We start from the raw sequence: 16,128 nt of genomic DNA on the forward strand, positions 1-16,128 counted from the left end.
GCTTGCACTGAGGCAACAGGTGCAAGTCTCTGCCCCCCGCCCCGGGGCACCCTGGCGTAGCCTTGTCCCTCTGATAGTGTTCTGGCACCAGGCAGGCCCCAGAGCATTTGTGGAGAGAGGAGGGGAAGCTGGCCCCGAGGAGCCCTCCAGGCCAGTCACTGGCGCTGTGAGCCTCCAGGGAAAGCAGGGGCACAGGGCAGACAGGGGCCACCCAGGGACAGCAGGTGTCCTCGCAGCTTCTCCTGGGCTCTGTACTAGACATGGGGGTCCTCCGAAGGGGGTGGACTCCAGGCAAGGGGTGGTGTGGCCTCAGAGGGAGTCCCTCACTGAGAATAGAAGATAGGCAGGAAGGCTGAGTGGGGATGGACAAGACTTTATTGGAGGAAGTGATTGGGGATGGGTGGGAACCTCATCTACTCCCCCAGAGAGGCCTGGACAGGCTCCCTGGATCTCAAGAATATGGCCAGGCAAAAGGGCGAGCGGGTAAGAGGGGGTGGAGAGCATGGGGTACTTGGGGGCAAATCCCGGGCTGGGAGAGGGGCGGGGGACTGCGCGAAGGGCCGCGGCTGAGCAGAAGAGCTGGACTGAAGGCTGGTAGGGCACCTTAGGCGCGTGGCCCAGGAAGCAGGGGCAGGCGGCCCAGCGCCGAGTGGCAGACGGTACCATAGGCCTGTGAGTAGCCCCCGAGTGCAGCCCTTGCAGCGCCCTGGGCTCCCTGCGAGGCCGAGGCGCTGAACATCCTCCGGCCCGGCCGAGGCTCGGGCCGGGCATCCGCGGGAAGGCCGCGAGGGACCTGCACGGTCGAGGGGTCGCATAAGGGGCGGGACCAGAGGGAGCAGAGAGCACTGACCCGGGCGAACCCGGCGAACCCAGAGGCCAAGGGGGCGGGAAGGACGGCAAGGGAGCGGAGGGCCGGGGATCCGGGCGAGCTCACCCGTCGCGCGCCGGTCGCCCTCACCCCACGGCCCGGATTCCAGTCGCTCCGGATTAGGGCCTGGATGGCCACCTGGGCGGCGGCCTGCGAGGCCAGGGAGGACGCCGCCCCCTTCCCGCTGGGCTTCACCTGGGAAGAGGCGTGTCACGGGGTCACTGCAGGGGCCCTCGGAAAGGAGCGAGAGAGACCCTCCCGGGCCGACCTACCCACGAGGGTGCCGAGGGGGCCTCCACCGTGGCCCCAGGGGGCCTCTCCCCTCTCCCGAGACCTCCTGGGGGCAGAGGCTGGAGCAGGGGGGCCGAGTTCCGCCGCGGAAGGTTCTTGGCTCCGCAGGCCATGTCTGTGGGGTGCGAAGATCAAGCCTCAGGGTCAGTCCGGCTCGGCGGGCGCTTGGTGGCTCCACCCAGAAGGGGCAGGGGCCGTGCTCTGTGCGGGGCGGCCGTCCGAGATCACACACCGTGCGCGGACTGGTGACCCGGGCTGCTCTGAGGTCTGCGTCCGGGGTTCTGCGTGGGCGAGCCCGGGGGCAGCTGAGGGACGGCTCTGGGGTTGAGCAGGTGCGCCTGGGGCTGGGGGGCACTGGGCTCTGCCCCCGCGGGTGTGCCCCCCAGGCCCTTCTCTCTGGGGATGCGGCTGTTGCCCCTGCGCTCCAGGATCATCTGCGGGAAGGGAGGGGCGCTCAGAGGTGCACGGCGCGGGTGTAGAGGGCTCTGGGGGTCGCTGAGGCAGGGGAAGGCCTCGAGGGTGAGCGTGGATCGGGGACGGTGGCGGTCGCGGCCAGAGCACCTGATAGACGCGGCTGCGATACTCGGGGGCTGAGAGCTGAACTCCTTCGAGCACCGGGAGCCGCACAGCCGAATCCAGTGTCCACTCACGAGCCGGGCAGTGGAACCTGCGGGGAGCCAGCGAGGCGGGTGTGGGAGAAGCGAGACTCGCGCTGCCGTCAGGCGGGCCTCTCGGGCCTCTCCGACCGAGCCCAGATCCGCGACCCAACACCCAGCCCCAGCCAGGGAGGAGCTGGTCGGGATGCCGCCCTCTCCCCCGCCCTACCTCTGCACGTAGGGGTGCTGCAGCGCCTGGGCTGCGCTAAGCCGCTTCTCCGGGGCAAATACCAGGAGTCCCCTGAGGAGATCCAAGGCCTCCGGGGGTGTGTCTGGCGGCAGGAGGGTGTCCAGCGTCTGCCGTGGCCTGCGGGCGCCCGCGTGTTGTCCCCTCTCCAGGTCGGCGCCCCTCCCCACATCCGTATCCGTGGCAGCTCTGCTTCCGACCCTGACCCTCCACCCAGCACCACTTAACTGTCCCGGTGTATCTCCCCTCCCCATGCAACACCCTCAGGCAGCCTGGGAGGGCGGCGAGACCCCTCCCTGCCTTGCCCTCCGGTCCCTTCCTCTGCGTGCCCTGCTCCGTTCCTGTGGGCCTCCCCACGCCTCAGGCCATGCTGGGTGACGCTGGAGATTCCTCATTTTTAGCGTAACCAAACTGCTGGGTTGGGGACCGCCATGGGAAGACCAGGGCCCAGGTCTGGGCTGACAGACTGGCCAGCAGGTTGACCAGAAGCGTGCCAGAGCCAAGCTCCTAAGCAGCCCCACTCACCGGGACCCCAGGCAGGGCAGGATAGAGGCACTGTAGCTTGAGCCAAGAGCCAGGAGGTCTGCAGGTGGGTGGACAGGAGGTGTGTGATGGGGAGGGCCTGGTCCAGCTGGGCAGCCCAGGGAGGTCTGGGGCCAGCTGTCTCCTCCTGCGCTGTGGAGTGCCTGTCTCTCTGCAGGGCTTGGGCTGCCTGGCGGGACCGAGCTTGAATACCTGGATTCATGCTGTGTGCGCACCTACTGCTTCTGCATGCGTGCTGCCCTCGCACACTCCTGCTCCCACTCCTGCACACGCACTCCAGTCTGGGCATTCCCACCTCCATGGAAGAGCCCCCCCACTTCCACCTGGGGAAGACAATAGGGCTCCCCCCACCGGATCCTCCCCCCCCACTCCCTCCCCCAAGGAAGAGGAAGGACTCCCTAGACTACCTACCCCCACGCCTCTTCCCCCGACCTCTGCCGCGCCACTCCCAGCACAGCTGCCGGACCTGCTCCCACCAGCCTCCGCTCTTGTCCTGACCCAGCTGGACCCTTCATGGGCACTGCTTGGCCCTCGAGGACCCCTAGCTTCTCCCTGGGCCTAGCATGCATAGGGCCTGCCCTTTCTTGTCTTCTGAGGCTCTGGACCCTTCCCGTCCCCCTCGTCCCCAGCCTCCTCCCCACCAGTCCTGGCCGGTACCGTGCTGTCCCCCCACAGCTGTGTGTGCTGACCCTCAGACTCCCTGATGCCCAGCAGGCCCCTGCACACACTCACCCTCCTTGGATGGTGGTGGGATGGTCTCCAGGATCAGCTCCAGCTGGTGCAGTGTGGATGTGCCAGGGAACAGGGGCCTCCCCCGAAGCATCTCCCCCAGGATGCAGCCCAGACTCCACATGTCCACCCCAGGGGTGTACCTGGGGCAGGAAGGGGTGGAGGCATGGGGGGACCCTGGAGGCAGAGGTGGAGGGAGGAGGAGAGACATTCAAGGGGGCGGGGTCTGGAGTGCTGGGAGGGAGCCATTGAGGATGCATGTCGGGGCACAAGAAGGCTGGGCAAGAGGATATGGGGGGTGCTGCAGGGGAAGGTGAAGGTAGGATTGCAGAGGTGGGTGGGGGGAATGATGCTCTTACCAGCTTGAGGACAGCAGCACCTCGGGAGCCCGGTACCAGCGTGTGGCCACGTAATCTGTCAGGGCCTGGCCCTCAGACCCCTCAGGGAGGCCGCTGAGGGAGCGGGCAAGACCAAAGTCGCAGAGCTTCACCAAGCAGCTGGAGTCCAGGAGAATGTTGGAAGGCTGCAGGAGAGGAGGTGGACTGAGGGCTGTCAGGGGTGGGTGCACACAGTGGGGGGACAGGGCCCACGAATGGAGAACTGGTGGCACCTTCTGGTCCCGGTGGATGACGCGTCCTGAGTGGATGAACTTGGTGGCCCGTAGGAGCTGGTAGAAGATGTAGCGCTTGTGGATGTCCTTCAGCAGCCTGCCCTTACAGATGACAGCATTCAGGTCGGTGTCTAGGGGAGCATGTGGGTCAGCCTGGGGGCCCGGGCAGAGTGCACAGGTCTGTCCCACTTTGGACCCTCCTGTGGCCACAGTCCCCAGGTCCCACTGGCCACCCTCGAAGCCCTGTCCCTGACCCTGTCCTGGGCACACACACTTCCAGTGGTTCTGGCAAGCTTCTCAGGCCCGCTTGCTGCCTTTTTTGGTACAGCAATAAAAGTCTGTGGGATTACTTTTAATACTTTATTTCCTGTTGCCTTGTTTTATAAAACGGGTAGAAAAAGGAAAATACAGCTGCCAACAGCGGAGAAAGCAGGAGCCTTGTGGAGGGGGGCTCAACGTGGTCACTGACAGGCCCAGTGCTGACGTACACCAGCTGTTTGTCCTTGCCCGCCGAGGAACTGCCCAGCTGAGGGCTGGCCGCTATGGTGACCCGAGCAGCAAGGGGGGCGTACAAAGGGAGGCAGGCCACTGGAGGGTCCTGTACCAGGACTGAGCAAGGCCTCACTCACCCATAGACTCAAACACCAGGTAAATGTCCCTGTCATTCTCCGCCCGGATCACATCCAGGAGGCGGATGATGTTGGGATGGTCCCCAAGTTCCTAAGGAGAGAGCCAGGGGCTGTGTGCTTTGAGGGGCGAGGGTCTGGGCTTCTCCCCTTGTTTGGAGAAACTGCACCTGGGGAGGTGGTCAGATGGCCCTGGCCACTCACCTGGAGCAGCATGATTTCCCGGAACGTTCTCTGGAATGAGACAGAAACGTGAGTGTGGGTATGGAGGAAGAAGGAAGCCCACTTCTTGAAAGTATCTATAGGGATTGATGCTCGTCACCCACACCCACTCACCAGTTGCACCAGTTGCTCTGAGCAATGACAGAAACCTGCTGTGAACAGGCTTCAAAATAACACCGGAGCTAGCTACTAGGCAGCAGGGAGTCACCCCACACCCCTGCCCTTGTCCTTCTCACACCTCTTCTCCACTCACTTACCTGGGCATCTGTCTTATCTCTAAAGGCATCAAAGATTTTCTTGATGGCCACGACCTCGCCAGTCCTCCTATCCACTGCCTTCCACACGATGCCATAGGCCTGTGAGAAGGCTGGTTAGCTTGTGGGGCACAGGGCCAGACTCCTGCCCAGCCCTCCCCTGCCCACCAGACTGCTCCTCCTCCCCGCTCTGGCTCCTGGGAGGGAATGAGGGTGTGGTGAGGGGCTGTGGCTCTGGGTGAGGTCCCTGCAGCTGCAGGATGCTCAGCTTGCTGCCCAGGAGGGTGATGGCAAGCAAGGCCCAGGAGGAGATAAGCTCACAGATGGGAGATTCTGGGTGGGAGATGAAGCCTGTTCTGGGCACCTCTCCCCTCTTTCCCATCCTCCCTCCAGCCTATTAGCAAATCCTATTGGCTCCACATTCAGAGTTCATCAGAATCCCACCACTTGCTACCATCTCTGCTGCCGTGCCTGGTCTGAGCCTCGTGCCTCTCCCACATCTCCTGTCTGGATCACTACACTAACCTTTTAGCTGGTCTCCCTAGCCCACACCACTATCCATCCTCTACAGAACAGGCAGGGTGAGTCTTGTGGCACCAAAGTCTGCTATCAGCCTCTGTGTCATGCCCAGTAGAAGCTCTTGCAGCTTCCCAAAGCCGCAGGTGATCAGAGCCCTCCCCCTAGCCACTCCTATCCAGTTCACACCAACTCTGCTGCTTCCCCACAGCCAGCAGGTCCTTGCCTCAGGGCCTTTGCACTTGCTGTCTGCACTGTTTGGAACATTCTTTCTCTCCTCCCCCGGTACACACCCACACAGTCACACACCTTCACATACACTCATACACAATCCCACGTGCTCTCGCACACAAATACAAATGCACATTTGCTCACACAAGACTCTGGCTCTCAATCCGTGACCATTTACCCACTCAGGCCCTTCCTGGGCCAGGCTTGGGATCCACCCATCGCCCTCAGCGACTGGAGTGGGCCGGCCCGGCCTCCTGAGTGTCCTATGGGCACCAGAAGAGGCAGCTGGGAGCAGGGGACGCTGGGCAGCGGGGCACTGGGGAGGGGGTTTGTCCAGGGTCCCACCGGCCTGAGACCCCTGGGCTCCCTTGGAGTAGGGCACTGTTAGAGCCCTGTTACAGGAAACTGAGGCCCGACGGGCTCGGTGTCTTGCCCAAGGCCACCCTCCAGTCCGTGGAGGAAACGGGTCGCGAGCCCAGGACCCCGGGCAGCGTCGGAGAGAACAGCCCCCCCACTGGACCTGCCCCCGCCCTGCAGGGGGCCGGGCTCACCCCCTTCCCCAGCCGCCGCTTGAGCAGGTATCGCTGGGCTACGTGGTGGTCCACCTCCGCGGCGCACATGCCGGCGGGTGGGCGCCGGCGGGCCTGTAGACGCCGGCAGGGCTGGAACTGTTGAGCCCGGTTGCCTTGGAGACTGGGCCCCCTCCCTTGCGCCTGCGCGGCGCAGGTGTGGGGCGGGGCGTGCGGCCCAAGCCCCCCCCCCGCCTCGCCCCCGGGAGCGCCCCGCCCCCCACCTCCGGCTCCTGGCCCCGCCCCGCCCACCCGGCCCCCGGCAGCGCCTACGCAGCGCCCGGGTCGCCGAAGCCAGGCTGCAGGCGCGCGTGCGTCCGCGCGGTGCCCCTTCCACCGCCTCCCAGCTCCGCCGATGTGGTGCGGGCGGTTAGGGCGGGGCTCGCAGACCCCCCCCCCCGCAACTACCGAGCGGTCTGGGGCGGGAGCGCCGGGACTGGAGGGCGCTGAGGGTTCGGGTCAGGGCCAGGGAGCGCGGGGGGCGGCTCTCGGGGCGGGGGCGTCCCGCCGGCAGCGCAGCCCAGGCCGGAGAAGCGAGCGCGCACACCCGGTGGGAGCGGAGAACGCCGCACCCTCTTCGGAAACAGCTTTGGCAGTTGCTCCAACATGAATTTACCACGACCCAGGCACTCTTCTGCTGGGTCACGGGAACTTCAGAGGGTTACTCAAGAGACGAAAACAGGTCCACACACACGGTCACACATGAGTGTTCACAGCAGCTTTGTTTCTGGGAGCCCCACACTGGAAACCACTCAAATGTTGCCGCGACGTTTGACGCAGAGGAATGGATAAACGAAACGTGGCCCAGGCGTCCAACGGCACGTTGCTCAGCAAAAAAGGAAAGAAACTACAGGAACACACCACATGGGTGGATCTCAAAATCTTTATGCTGGCTAAATAAGCCAGACCCCCCTCAAGAGAGTTCACTGTATGAACCCATTTATATAAAACTGCAGAAAATGCTATCTACAGTTCAGGGATGGCCCCCCGGGGGGACCAGAGGGAGAGAGCCACTGGAACTTTCAGAGGTCATAGAAATGTTCAGTTGTGGTGAAGCTTTCAAGGGTGTGTCCTTATGTCTAGGTTGTTTAAATCGTGCACCGTAAATACATGGTTGCATCTCCACATAAAGCTGGAGGCCGTGGAGAATAAGCAAAGGAGAGAAGCAAGGTGGGAGAGACTGGCCTTCTGGTCCCCAGAGAGTATCCAGGGCTGGACAATATGCTCTCCCCCAGTAAACAGCTGGAAAACTGGACAAAATATGCAAAACAACTTTCTATAAATTGGACAACAAGCAGTGCAGAACTGCGTTCTTGGGAAACCAGGAACAAACCACCTCCTGACTTCAGTACCAGCCCTGTGTCAGGGAGGAATGAGGGAAAACTTCCACCAGTCTGAGACAGGGAAACTCAAGGACTCCATAAAAATCTGCTTTTTTGCTCCATTTCCTGCTTGGATTCTTGCTAGGGCCTGCACCCCCACTTCACACAGGCCTCAGAATACAAGTAGTGCATGTCCTCCTTGTAAGGGACAAGGAGTTGGTGATTTCTCTAGAACAGAGAGCATCTAAGAAAGGACCAGGTGGGAATGACCAGACAAGTCATTACATGCATATTCCAGACCACCAGTGCTCAGCACCTCCCTGCCGAGGCCTCCTGGCTCCCAGGAACACCACCTGAGCTCTCATCTTGTTCTGACCAGTTCCTGGATGCCTGAGGGGACAAGTATACCAGACCACCATCCTCGATAAAAACCCCCTTCCCCAAAGACTAGACTCATGCTCCTTTCCTTCCTGAGTCTCCCAGATGCGCTGTCTGTATCTGCTCTCTATCCTCAATAAGCTCTGCTCTCACTTCCTGCTGGCTCATGTTTGATTTCTATCCTCCATGAAGCCAAGGACCATCTTGGCTGGTCCTGCAGGACCCCCTGGTTCCTCAGACCCAGCCTGCTGGCATTGAGTCCATGGAAAGAACAACTTGGTGGTGGGGTGGGGGTGGGGGGCGGAGGCTTGGTGGTGTTGCTGAACAATTTCCAGATTTCACTTTGGCAGGGAGGTCACTAAGTGCCAAGCAGCCAAGTGGACACCAAAGCATTCAGGAGAGACCCCAGACATGTCACATCTCAATAAAATGACTAAGCTAGCTCTAGACTAAAGCCTATTCCACACCCATCGTGTGTGTGGAGAACAAGTCTTTAAAGGAACAAGATGCGGGTGCCTGGGTGGCTCAGTCGTTAAGCGTCTGCCTTCGGCTCAGGTCATGATCCCAGGGTCCTGGGATCGAGTCCCACATCGGGCTCCCTGCTTGGCGGGAAGCCTGCTTCTCCCTCTCCCACTCCCCATGCTTGTGTTCCTGCTCTCGCTATCTCTCTCTCTGTCAAATAAATAAATAAAATCTTTAAAAAAAAAAAAGGAACAAGATGCTACAAACATAGCCTAACTGCAGGCCAAAACCTTCAACATTCTTTAAAGGGAAACACCAACAAAACAACACTCAAAAACATAAAATTCAGAATACACAGCATGCAGAATGTAATAAAAAGTTACTAGATTTCGGGTGCCTGGGGGGCTCAGTAGGTTAAGCTTCCAACTCTTGATTTCAGCCTAGGTCTTGATCTCAGGGTTGTGAGTTCAAGCTCTGTATTGGGCTCCACACTGGATGTGGAGCCTACTTAAAAAAAAGTGACTAGATTTACCCAATTAAAAATATGGGCAAAGAGGGTTCTAGAGGGGAGGGGGGTGGGAGGATGGGTTAGCCTGGTGATGGGTATTGAGGAGGGCACGTTCTGCATGGAGCACTGGGTGTTATGCACAAACAATAAATCATGGAACACTATATCTAAAACTAATGATGTAATGTATGGGGATTAACATAACAATAAAAAAAATTAAAAAAAAATATGGGCAAAGAATATGGGCAAAGAATTTGAATAGACATAGCTCCAAAGAAGATATGCAAATGGTCAACAGCGCATGAAGAGATGCACAACATCATTAATCATCAGGGAAATGCAATCAAAGATACATGAGACACTGTGAGGCGAACGGATCAGGTGGAGGCAGGGAAAGAATTTACCAAAGACAGAACAAAGGAGATAGAAGTGTACTGACCACACCACAAGGGAGCAGCGGGCAGGACAGCAAGGAGAGAGACTGCCGGGAGGCGGGTGGGAGAGTTGGGGGGGGGGCTGTATTTATTGGAGGGGAGTGAGAAGGTATAGAAACATATGGAATTTTCCCTTTGTGGTACCTGTGCCTGGTTGTCAGTGGCCCATTGGTCAGCGAGGGCCTATGGCTATTTTGAGGTAGGTCGCCTAATGAGCCTGTTTGCACTCAGCCCCGTGGTCATTGCGGGCCCGGTTACCTCATGCAGGTTTCCAGTGCTCAAGCCTGCGGCCTCAACACGGCCTCTCCAGATACCACTCCATGCTCACGAGGATGACTGCAGTAATAATAACAACAGCAACCACCACCACCAAGTCTTCACAAGGATGGGGAGAAACTGGACCTCTCACGGACTGCTGGTGGGCATGTAAAATGGTGCAGCTGCTGCAGAAAATAGTTGGCAGTTCCTCAAAAAGTTAAACATAGAATTAGCATACAATCCAGCAATTCCACTTCTGGTATGTACCCAAAAGAACAGAAAACAGGTATTCAAACAAATACTTGCATACGAGCGTTCTTAACATTCACAAAAGCCAAAAAGTGGAAACAACCCAAATGTCCACCAACTGATGAATGGATAAACAAAATGGGGTCTATCCATACAGTAGAATATAATTCAGCCACAAAAAGGAACGAAGTGCATGCTACATATTACCACATGGTGAGCCTCAGAGACACTGTGCTAGGCGAAAGAGGTCACGTACAAAAGATCACATACACGGGGCGCCTGAGGGGCTCAGTCGTTAAGTGTCTGCCTTCGGCTCAGATCAGGATCCCAGGGTCCTGGGATCGAGCCCCGAATCGGGCTCCCTGCTCCATGGGAAGCCTGCTTCTCCCTCTCCCTCTCCCCCTGCTTGCGTTCCCTCTCTCGCTGTCTCTCTCTCTGTCAAATAAATAAATAAAATCTTTAAAAAAAAAAAAAAAGATCACATACACGATTCCACTTACATGAAACATTCATAATAGGTAAGTCTACAGAGACAGAGAGCAGATTGGCAGCTTCCAGGAGTTGAGGGAAGGGGGTAGGTAGTGACTGCTTAATGGAAACAGGGTCCCCTTTAGGGTGATGCAAATGTTTTGTAACTTGATAGAGATAGTGGTTACATAACATTGTGAATGTACCAAATGCCACTAAGAGGTATACTTTAATGTAGTTAATTTTATGTGAATTTCACCTCAATAAAAAAGTTACAAGGCTTGTGCGGAAGCAGGAACACATGACCCATACCCAGGAAACAAATCAGTTGATAGAACTATACCCATAAATGACAAAGATGATGGATTTGGCAATGACTTTAAGAAACAGCTGTTATAAGTATGCTCACGGATTTAAAGAAAAACATGAATATGACAAGACGAGAAGTTACAAAAAAAATAACCCAGTGGTATTTCTAGAGCTGAAAAATAAATTATTTGAAGTTAAAACTCATTGGATGGACTTAACATCAGAAGAGATGTCAGTGAACTTGAAAATACAGCAATAGGACTATCCAAATTGAAACAGGAAAAAAAAACAAAATTAAATTAAAGAACCTATGAGACAGTATCAACAAAAGAGAGTGATACAGAAAGTGTATTTGAGAGAGTAATGGCTGAAATTTTTGCAAATTTGAAGGAAAGTTAATATACTCACAAATCCAGGAATTTAAATGAAACCTAAGTAGGAAAAACACAAAGGAAATCAGAATGAGCACATAATAACTAAACTGCTGAAAAAGTGATAAAAAAATACTAAAATTACCCAAAAAAACCTTACAAACAGAGGAACAAAAATAACTATAACCACAGAATTCTTGTCAGAAAACAATTTCAAGCCAGAGGACAAAGCAAGGACATCATTAATGTGCTAAAAACAAAAACAAAAAATATACAAATCAAAACAAAAACACTGCCAATCTAGAGTTATATACTCAGAGAAAATATCCTTCCAAAAACACAATACTTCTTCAGACAAACAAAAGCTGAGAGTATGTAACACCTATAGACCTGAACTACAAAAAATATATTTTTTAAAGATTTTACTTACTTGTCAGAGAGAGAGAGAGAGAGAGAGAGAGGCAGGCAGAGGGAGAAGCAGCCTTCCCGCTGAGCAGGGAGCCTGATGTGGGACTCAATCCCAGGACCCTGGGATCATGACCTGAGCCGAAGGCAGACGCTTAACCAACTGAGCCACCCAGGTATCCCTGAACTACAAAAATATTAATGAAAGTTTACTTGGATGAAGAAAAATGATTCTGGATGAAAATCTGGGTTGAAATAAAAAAATAAAGATTCCTGGAAATGGGATACAGTGGCTAAATATAAAACACATTTTTCTCATCTGGTAAATTTCACTGATATGTTGACTGCCCTAGCTAGACCTGGTAGCTCAATGATATGATCAAAAGTCTATCTCAGATCTAATCACAACCATAATGAGATACCACCTCATGCCCATTAGGATGGCAAGAAAACTCCAAAAACAAACAAACAAAAAACCAAACTAAACCAAACAAACAAAAACAGGAAAATAAAAACTGTTGGTGAGGATGTGGAAAAATTGGAACCCTTGGACTCTTTTGGTGGGATTGTAAAATGGTGTAGCCAATATGGAAAACAGTATGGTGGTTCCTAAAAAAATTAAAATTAGAATCACCATATGATTCAGCAATCCCACTTCTTGGTATATATCAAAAAAGAACTGAAAGCAGGATCTCAAAGAGATATTCACACATCTCTTGTTCATAGCATTATTCACAATAACCAAGAGGTAGAGATAACCCAAATGCCCACTGGTGGGTGGATGGATAAACAAAATGTGGTACATACACACAATGGAATATTATTCATCCTCAAAAAGGAAGGAAATCTTGTTACGTGCTACAACATGGATGAACATGAACATTATGCTGAGTGAAATAAACCAATCACAAAAAGACACATACTGTGTGCTTCTTGTATGGATATCTAAAAAAGTCAAATTCATAGAAACGGAAAGTAGAATAGTGATTAACAGGGGCTGTGGGGAAGGGAGAATGGGGAGTTATTGTTTAATGTGTATCAAGTTTCAGATTGCAAGATAAAAAAGTTCAGGAGATCGGTGAATATGTGACTATACTTAACAATGTAAATATAGGGGCGCCTGGGTGGCTCAGTCGTTAAGTGTCTGTCTTTGGCTCAGGTCATGATCCCAAGGTCCTGGGATCGAGCCCCTGCTCAGCGGGAAGCCTGTTTCTCCCTCTCCCACTCCCCCTGCTTGTGTTCCCTCTCTCGCTGTGTCTCCCTCTGTCAAATAAATAAAAAAAATCTTTTTTAAAAATGTAAATATATTTAACACTACTGAACTATACATGTAAAATAGTTGAGGTGATAACTTTTATGTTGTTTTTTATCACAATTAAAAATAATTTTTAAAAAGATAGTTGACTGTTTAAAGTAGATATAATAACAATACATTGTGAGGTCTATAACCTGTAAAAGTAAAATGTATTATGCCAATGTGCAAAGGAAGAAAATGGAAATATACTATTATAAGGTTCTTATATTACATGTGAAGAATGACAATATTATTTAAAGACAGATACAATAAAAGTAAAGTAAAAATAAATAAAATAAAAACAAAGAGACATAGCTAATAAGCCCACAGTCTAGATAAAATGAAATAATTTTTAATAAGCTCATAGTCTAGATAAAATGAAATATTAAAAATTACTCAGTTGGGGTGCCTGGGTGGCTCAGTCGTTAAGTGTCTGCCTTCAGCTCAGGTCATGATCTCAGGGTCCTGGGATCGAGCCCCGCATCGGGCTCCCTGCTCTGCGGGGAAGCCTGCTTCTCCCTCTCCTACTCCCCCTGCTTGTGTTCCCTCTCTCGCAGCGTCTCTCTCTGTTAAATAAATAAATAAAATCTTTAAATAAATAAATAAATAAAATATTACTCAGTTAATCAGAAAGGCAGAAAAATAAAAGGAATAAGAAACAGATGAGACAGATAGAAAACAAACAGTGAGATGGTACACTTAAACCCAACCATATCAATAATTACATTAAATGTCAATGGTCTCCTTACTCCAATTAAAAGGCAGCAATTATACAACCTTATTTTTTAAAAATGAAAATCCAAGAATATGCTATCTACAAAACATGCACCTTAATTATAAAGACATAGATAAGTTAAAGTTAAACAAATGATGCTGTGGTCTGAATACTGCCCCCCCCCCGCAACATTTGTATGTTGAAACATAAACTTCTATTGTGATATTATTAGGAAGTGGGGCTTTTAGGAGGTGCTCGGGTCATGAGAATAAAGCCCCATGCTGGAATTAATGATCTTATAAAAGAGGCACCAGAGAAATACCTAACCCCTTCTACCATGTGAGAACACAGAGAGGAGCTGGCTATGAACCACAAAGAGGGCCTTCACTAGATTGCAACCATTCTGGCCCCTTGATCTTGGACTTTTTTTTTTTTTTTTTAATAAACTCTACCCCGCAACGTGGAGCTCAAACCCATGACCCCAAGATCAAGAGTTGCATGCTCCATTTACTTAGCCAGCCAGGCAACCTGATCTTAGACTTCTCAGCCTCCAGAACCATGAGAAATAAATTTCTGTTGTTTATAAGACACCCAGTCTGTGGTATTTTGTTACAGCAGCCTGAATAGACTAAGACAAATGGGTAAAGATATGCAAATAGTTATCACAAGAAAGCTTTAGTGGCTATGTTAATACCGGACAAAGTAGACTTCAGGACATGGAATATTATCAAGGAGAAAGGGGGACACTTCATTATGATACAAGTGTCAAGTCATCAAGCAGATACTATAATCCTAAGAATGTATGCACCTAATAACAAATTCTCAAAATACATAAAGTAAAACCCGAGAGAACTGAAAGAAATAATCAAATCACTTGAAGAATTTACACTCCTTTTCCAATAATTAGTAGAGCAAGCAAGCAGAAAATACAGATGTAGTAGACCTGAGCAGCACTGTTGTCCTACTTGACCTAATTGACATTTATAGAACAATCCCCCACCACCAACAGAAGACACACTCTTTTCAAATGTGTATGAAAGTCGCCAAGATAATGGGGTGCCTGGGTGGCTCAAATGGTTGGGCATCTGCCTTTGGCTCAGGTCATGATCTCGGGTCCTGGGATCGAGCTCCATGTTGGGCTCCCAGCTCACTGGGGAGTTGGCTTCTCCTTCTCCCTCTGCCTCTCCCCCTGCTTGTGCTCTCTCTCAAATGAATAAATAAAATCTTAAAAAAAAGAAAGTCACCAAGATAAACCATATTCTAAGTACCATAAAACAAAGATCAACAAATTTTAAAGGACTGAAATAACACAAAGTATGTTCTCGGATCCCACAGAATTGAATTCGAATTAAATATTAGAAAGATATTTGGAAAATATCCCCAAAGATTTGGAGATTAAGCAACACATATAAATAAACAGTGGGTCAAAGAAGAAATTACAAGGGAAATCAGAAACACTTTTGAGCTGGAAAGTAATGAAAACATGATGTGGGAATGTGCAGGGTGCAGCCAAAGCAGTGCTTAGAGAGAAAATTATAGTTGTAAATGCTTGTATTAGAAAAGACAAGATTTCAGGGGCGCCTGGGTGGCTCAGTCATTGGGCATCTGCCTTTGGCTCGGATCGTGGTCCCGGGGTCCTGGGATTGAGCCCCGCATCGGGCTCCCTGCTCCGCAGGAAGCCTGCTTCTCCCTCTCCCACTCCCCCTGCTTGTGTTCCCTCTCTAGCTGTGTCTCTCTCTGTCAAATGAATAAAAAAAATCTTAAAAAAAAAAAGATTTCAGTTTTCACCTTAAAATGCTAGAGAAAGAAGACAAAATTAAACCCACAGTAGGTAGAAAGAATGAAGTAAAGACAGGAGTAAGAATCATCGAAATGGAAAGCGTATACACAGGAGAAAAAAACAATACAATTAAAAGCTGACTCTTGGGGCGCCCGGGTGGCTCAGTTGGTTAAGCATCTGACTTAGGCTCAGGTCATGATCTCAGGGTCCTACGATCATGTGGATCGTAGCCCCTGTCGGGCTCCTTAATCATGATCATTGGAGAGTCTGCTTCTTCCTCTCCCTCTGACCCTCCCCCTGCTCATGCTCTCCCTCTCAAATCAATAAAATCTTTTTAAAAAAATAAATTAAAAAAATTTTAAAATGAAAAGCTGATCCTTTGAATAAAGTCTAAGTAGACTGATTAAAACTCAGAGAGAAATTACCAATGTCAGGAATGAAAGACAGTACAATCCTACAGATTCTTCAAACATTAAAAAGATAAGAGTGTATTATGAACAACCTCACATCAATCAATTTGATAACCTAGCTGAAATGGCAAATCTACTGAATGAGTGGGAGCATTCCCCAAATATATTCAAGAATAAATATAAATACAGATTCAAAAGCAATACGCCCACTAGGAGAAAGAAGAGTGGAGAAGGCCCATGGATGGAGACGGAGGGAGGACTGGTAGCTAGTTGGCCAGGCTGCAGGAAATGAGACTTGGACCCACTGATGGGCCAGGAGAGGGGCAGCAGGATCCTTAGCGAGCTCTGTCAGCAAGAGCCTCTTCCCGGGAGAGTGTGGAGCAGCCCGTGCAGCTGCTGAGGACGGCAGGCTGCTAGAGCACCTATGGGACTGCGGGCAGCCCAGCCCCTCTTTCTCGTGCCT

General features: G+C 51.9%; 1 protein-coding gene across 7 annotated transcripts; it reads right to left on the bottom strand.

The window, feature by feature from the left end:
* Nucleotides 1–363: 363 nt before the first annotated feature.
* Nucleotides 364–7,127, bottom strand: MAPK15 (mitogen-activated protein kinase 15). Of its 7 annotated transcripts, none has more exons than XM_078071899.1 (14): nucleotides 6,850–7,127; nucleotides 4,990–5,088; nucleotides 4,715–4,744; nucleotides 4,514–4,604; nucleotides 3,885–4,037; nucleotides 3,634–3,797; nucleotides 3,278–3,417; nucleotides 2,528–2,585; nucleotides 1,985–2,122; nucleotides 1,721–1,826; nucleotides 1,392–1,593; nucleotides 1,141–1,274; nucleotides 935–1,063; nucleotides 364–793 (listed from the first exon to the last, which is right to left on the bottom strand). In XM_078071899.1, exons 4-14 carry the CDS (start codon nucleotides 4,547–4,549, stop codon nucleotides 605–607), a joined length of 1,449 nt encoding a protein of 482 aa, XP_077928025.1. In that variant the 5' UTR covers nucleotides 4,550–4,604; nucleotides 4,715–4,744; nucleotides 4,990–5,088; nucleotides 6,850–7,127; the 3' UTR covers nucleotides 364–604. The 7 variants fall into 7 exon arrangements, with proteins under 7 accessions (XP_077928025.1, XP_077928022.1, XP_077928021.1 ...); XM_078071896.1 differs by having other exon boundaries at nucleotides 3,885–4,015; nucleotides 6,919–7,126; XM_078071895.1 differs by having other exon boundaries at nucleotides 3,885–4,015; nucleotides 6,850–7,126.
* Between the last annotated feature and the right edge of the window lie 9,001 nt (nucleotides 7,128–16,128).

Source organism: Halichoerus grypus, chromosome 5, assembly GCF_964656455.1.
Source record: "Halichoerus grypus chromosome 5, mHalGry1.hap1.1, whole genome shotgun sequence".
Taxonomy (NCBI): Eukaryota; Metazoa; Chordata; class Mammalia; order Carnivora; family Phocidae; genus Halichoerus; species Halichoerus grypus.

Bases quoted from the DNA above. Each gene is read 5' to 3' on its own strand.
- MAPK15 (XM_036105693.2), bottom strand. From the start codon at position 6,353: ATGTGCGCCGCGGAGGTGGACCACCACGTAGCCCAGCGATACCTGCTC. The intron at 1,275-1,391 runs GTGTGTGATCTC...CGCACCCCACAG, and splicing joins GGGTCACCAGTCCGCGCACG to ACATGGCCTGCGGAGCCAAG. The intron at 794-934 runs GTGAGCTCGCCC...TCGACCGTGCAG, and splicing joins GGGCGACCGGCGCGCGACGG to GTCCCTCGCGGCCTTCCCGC.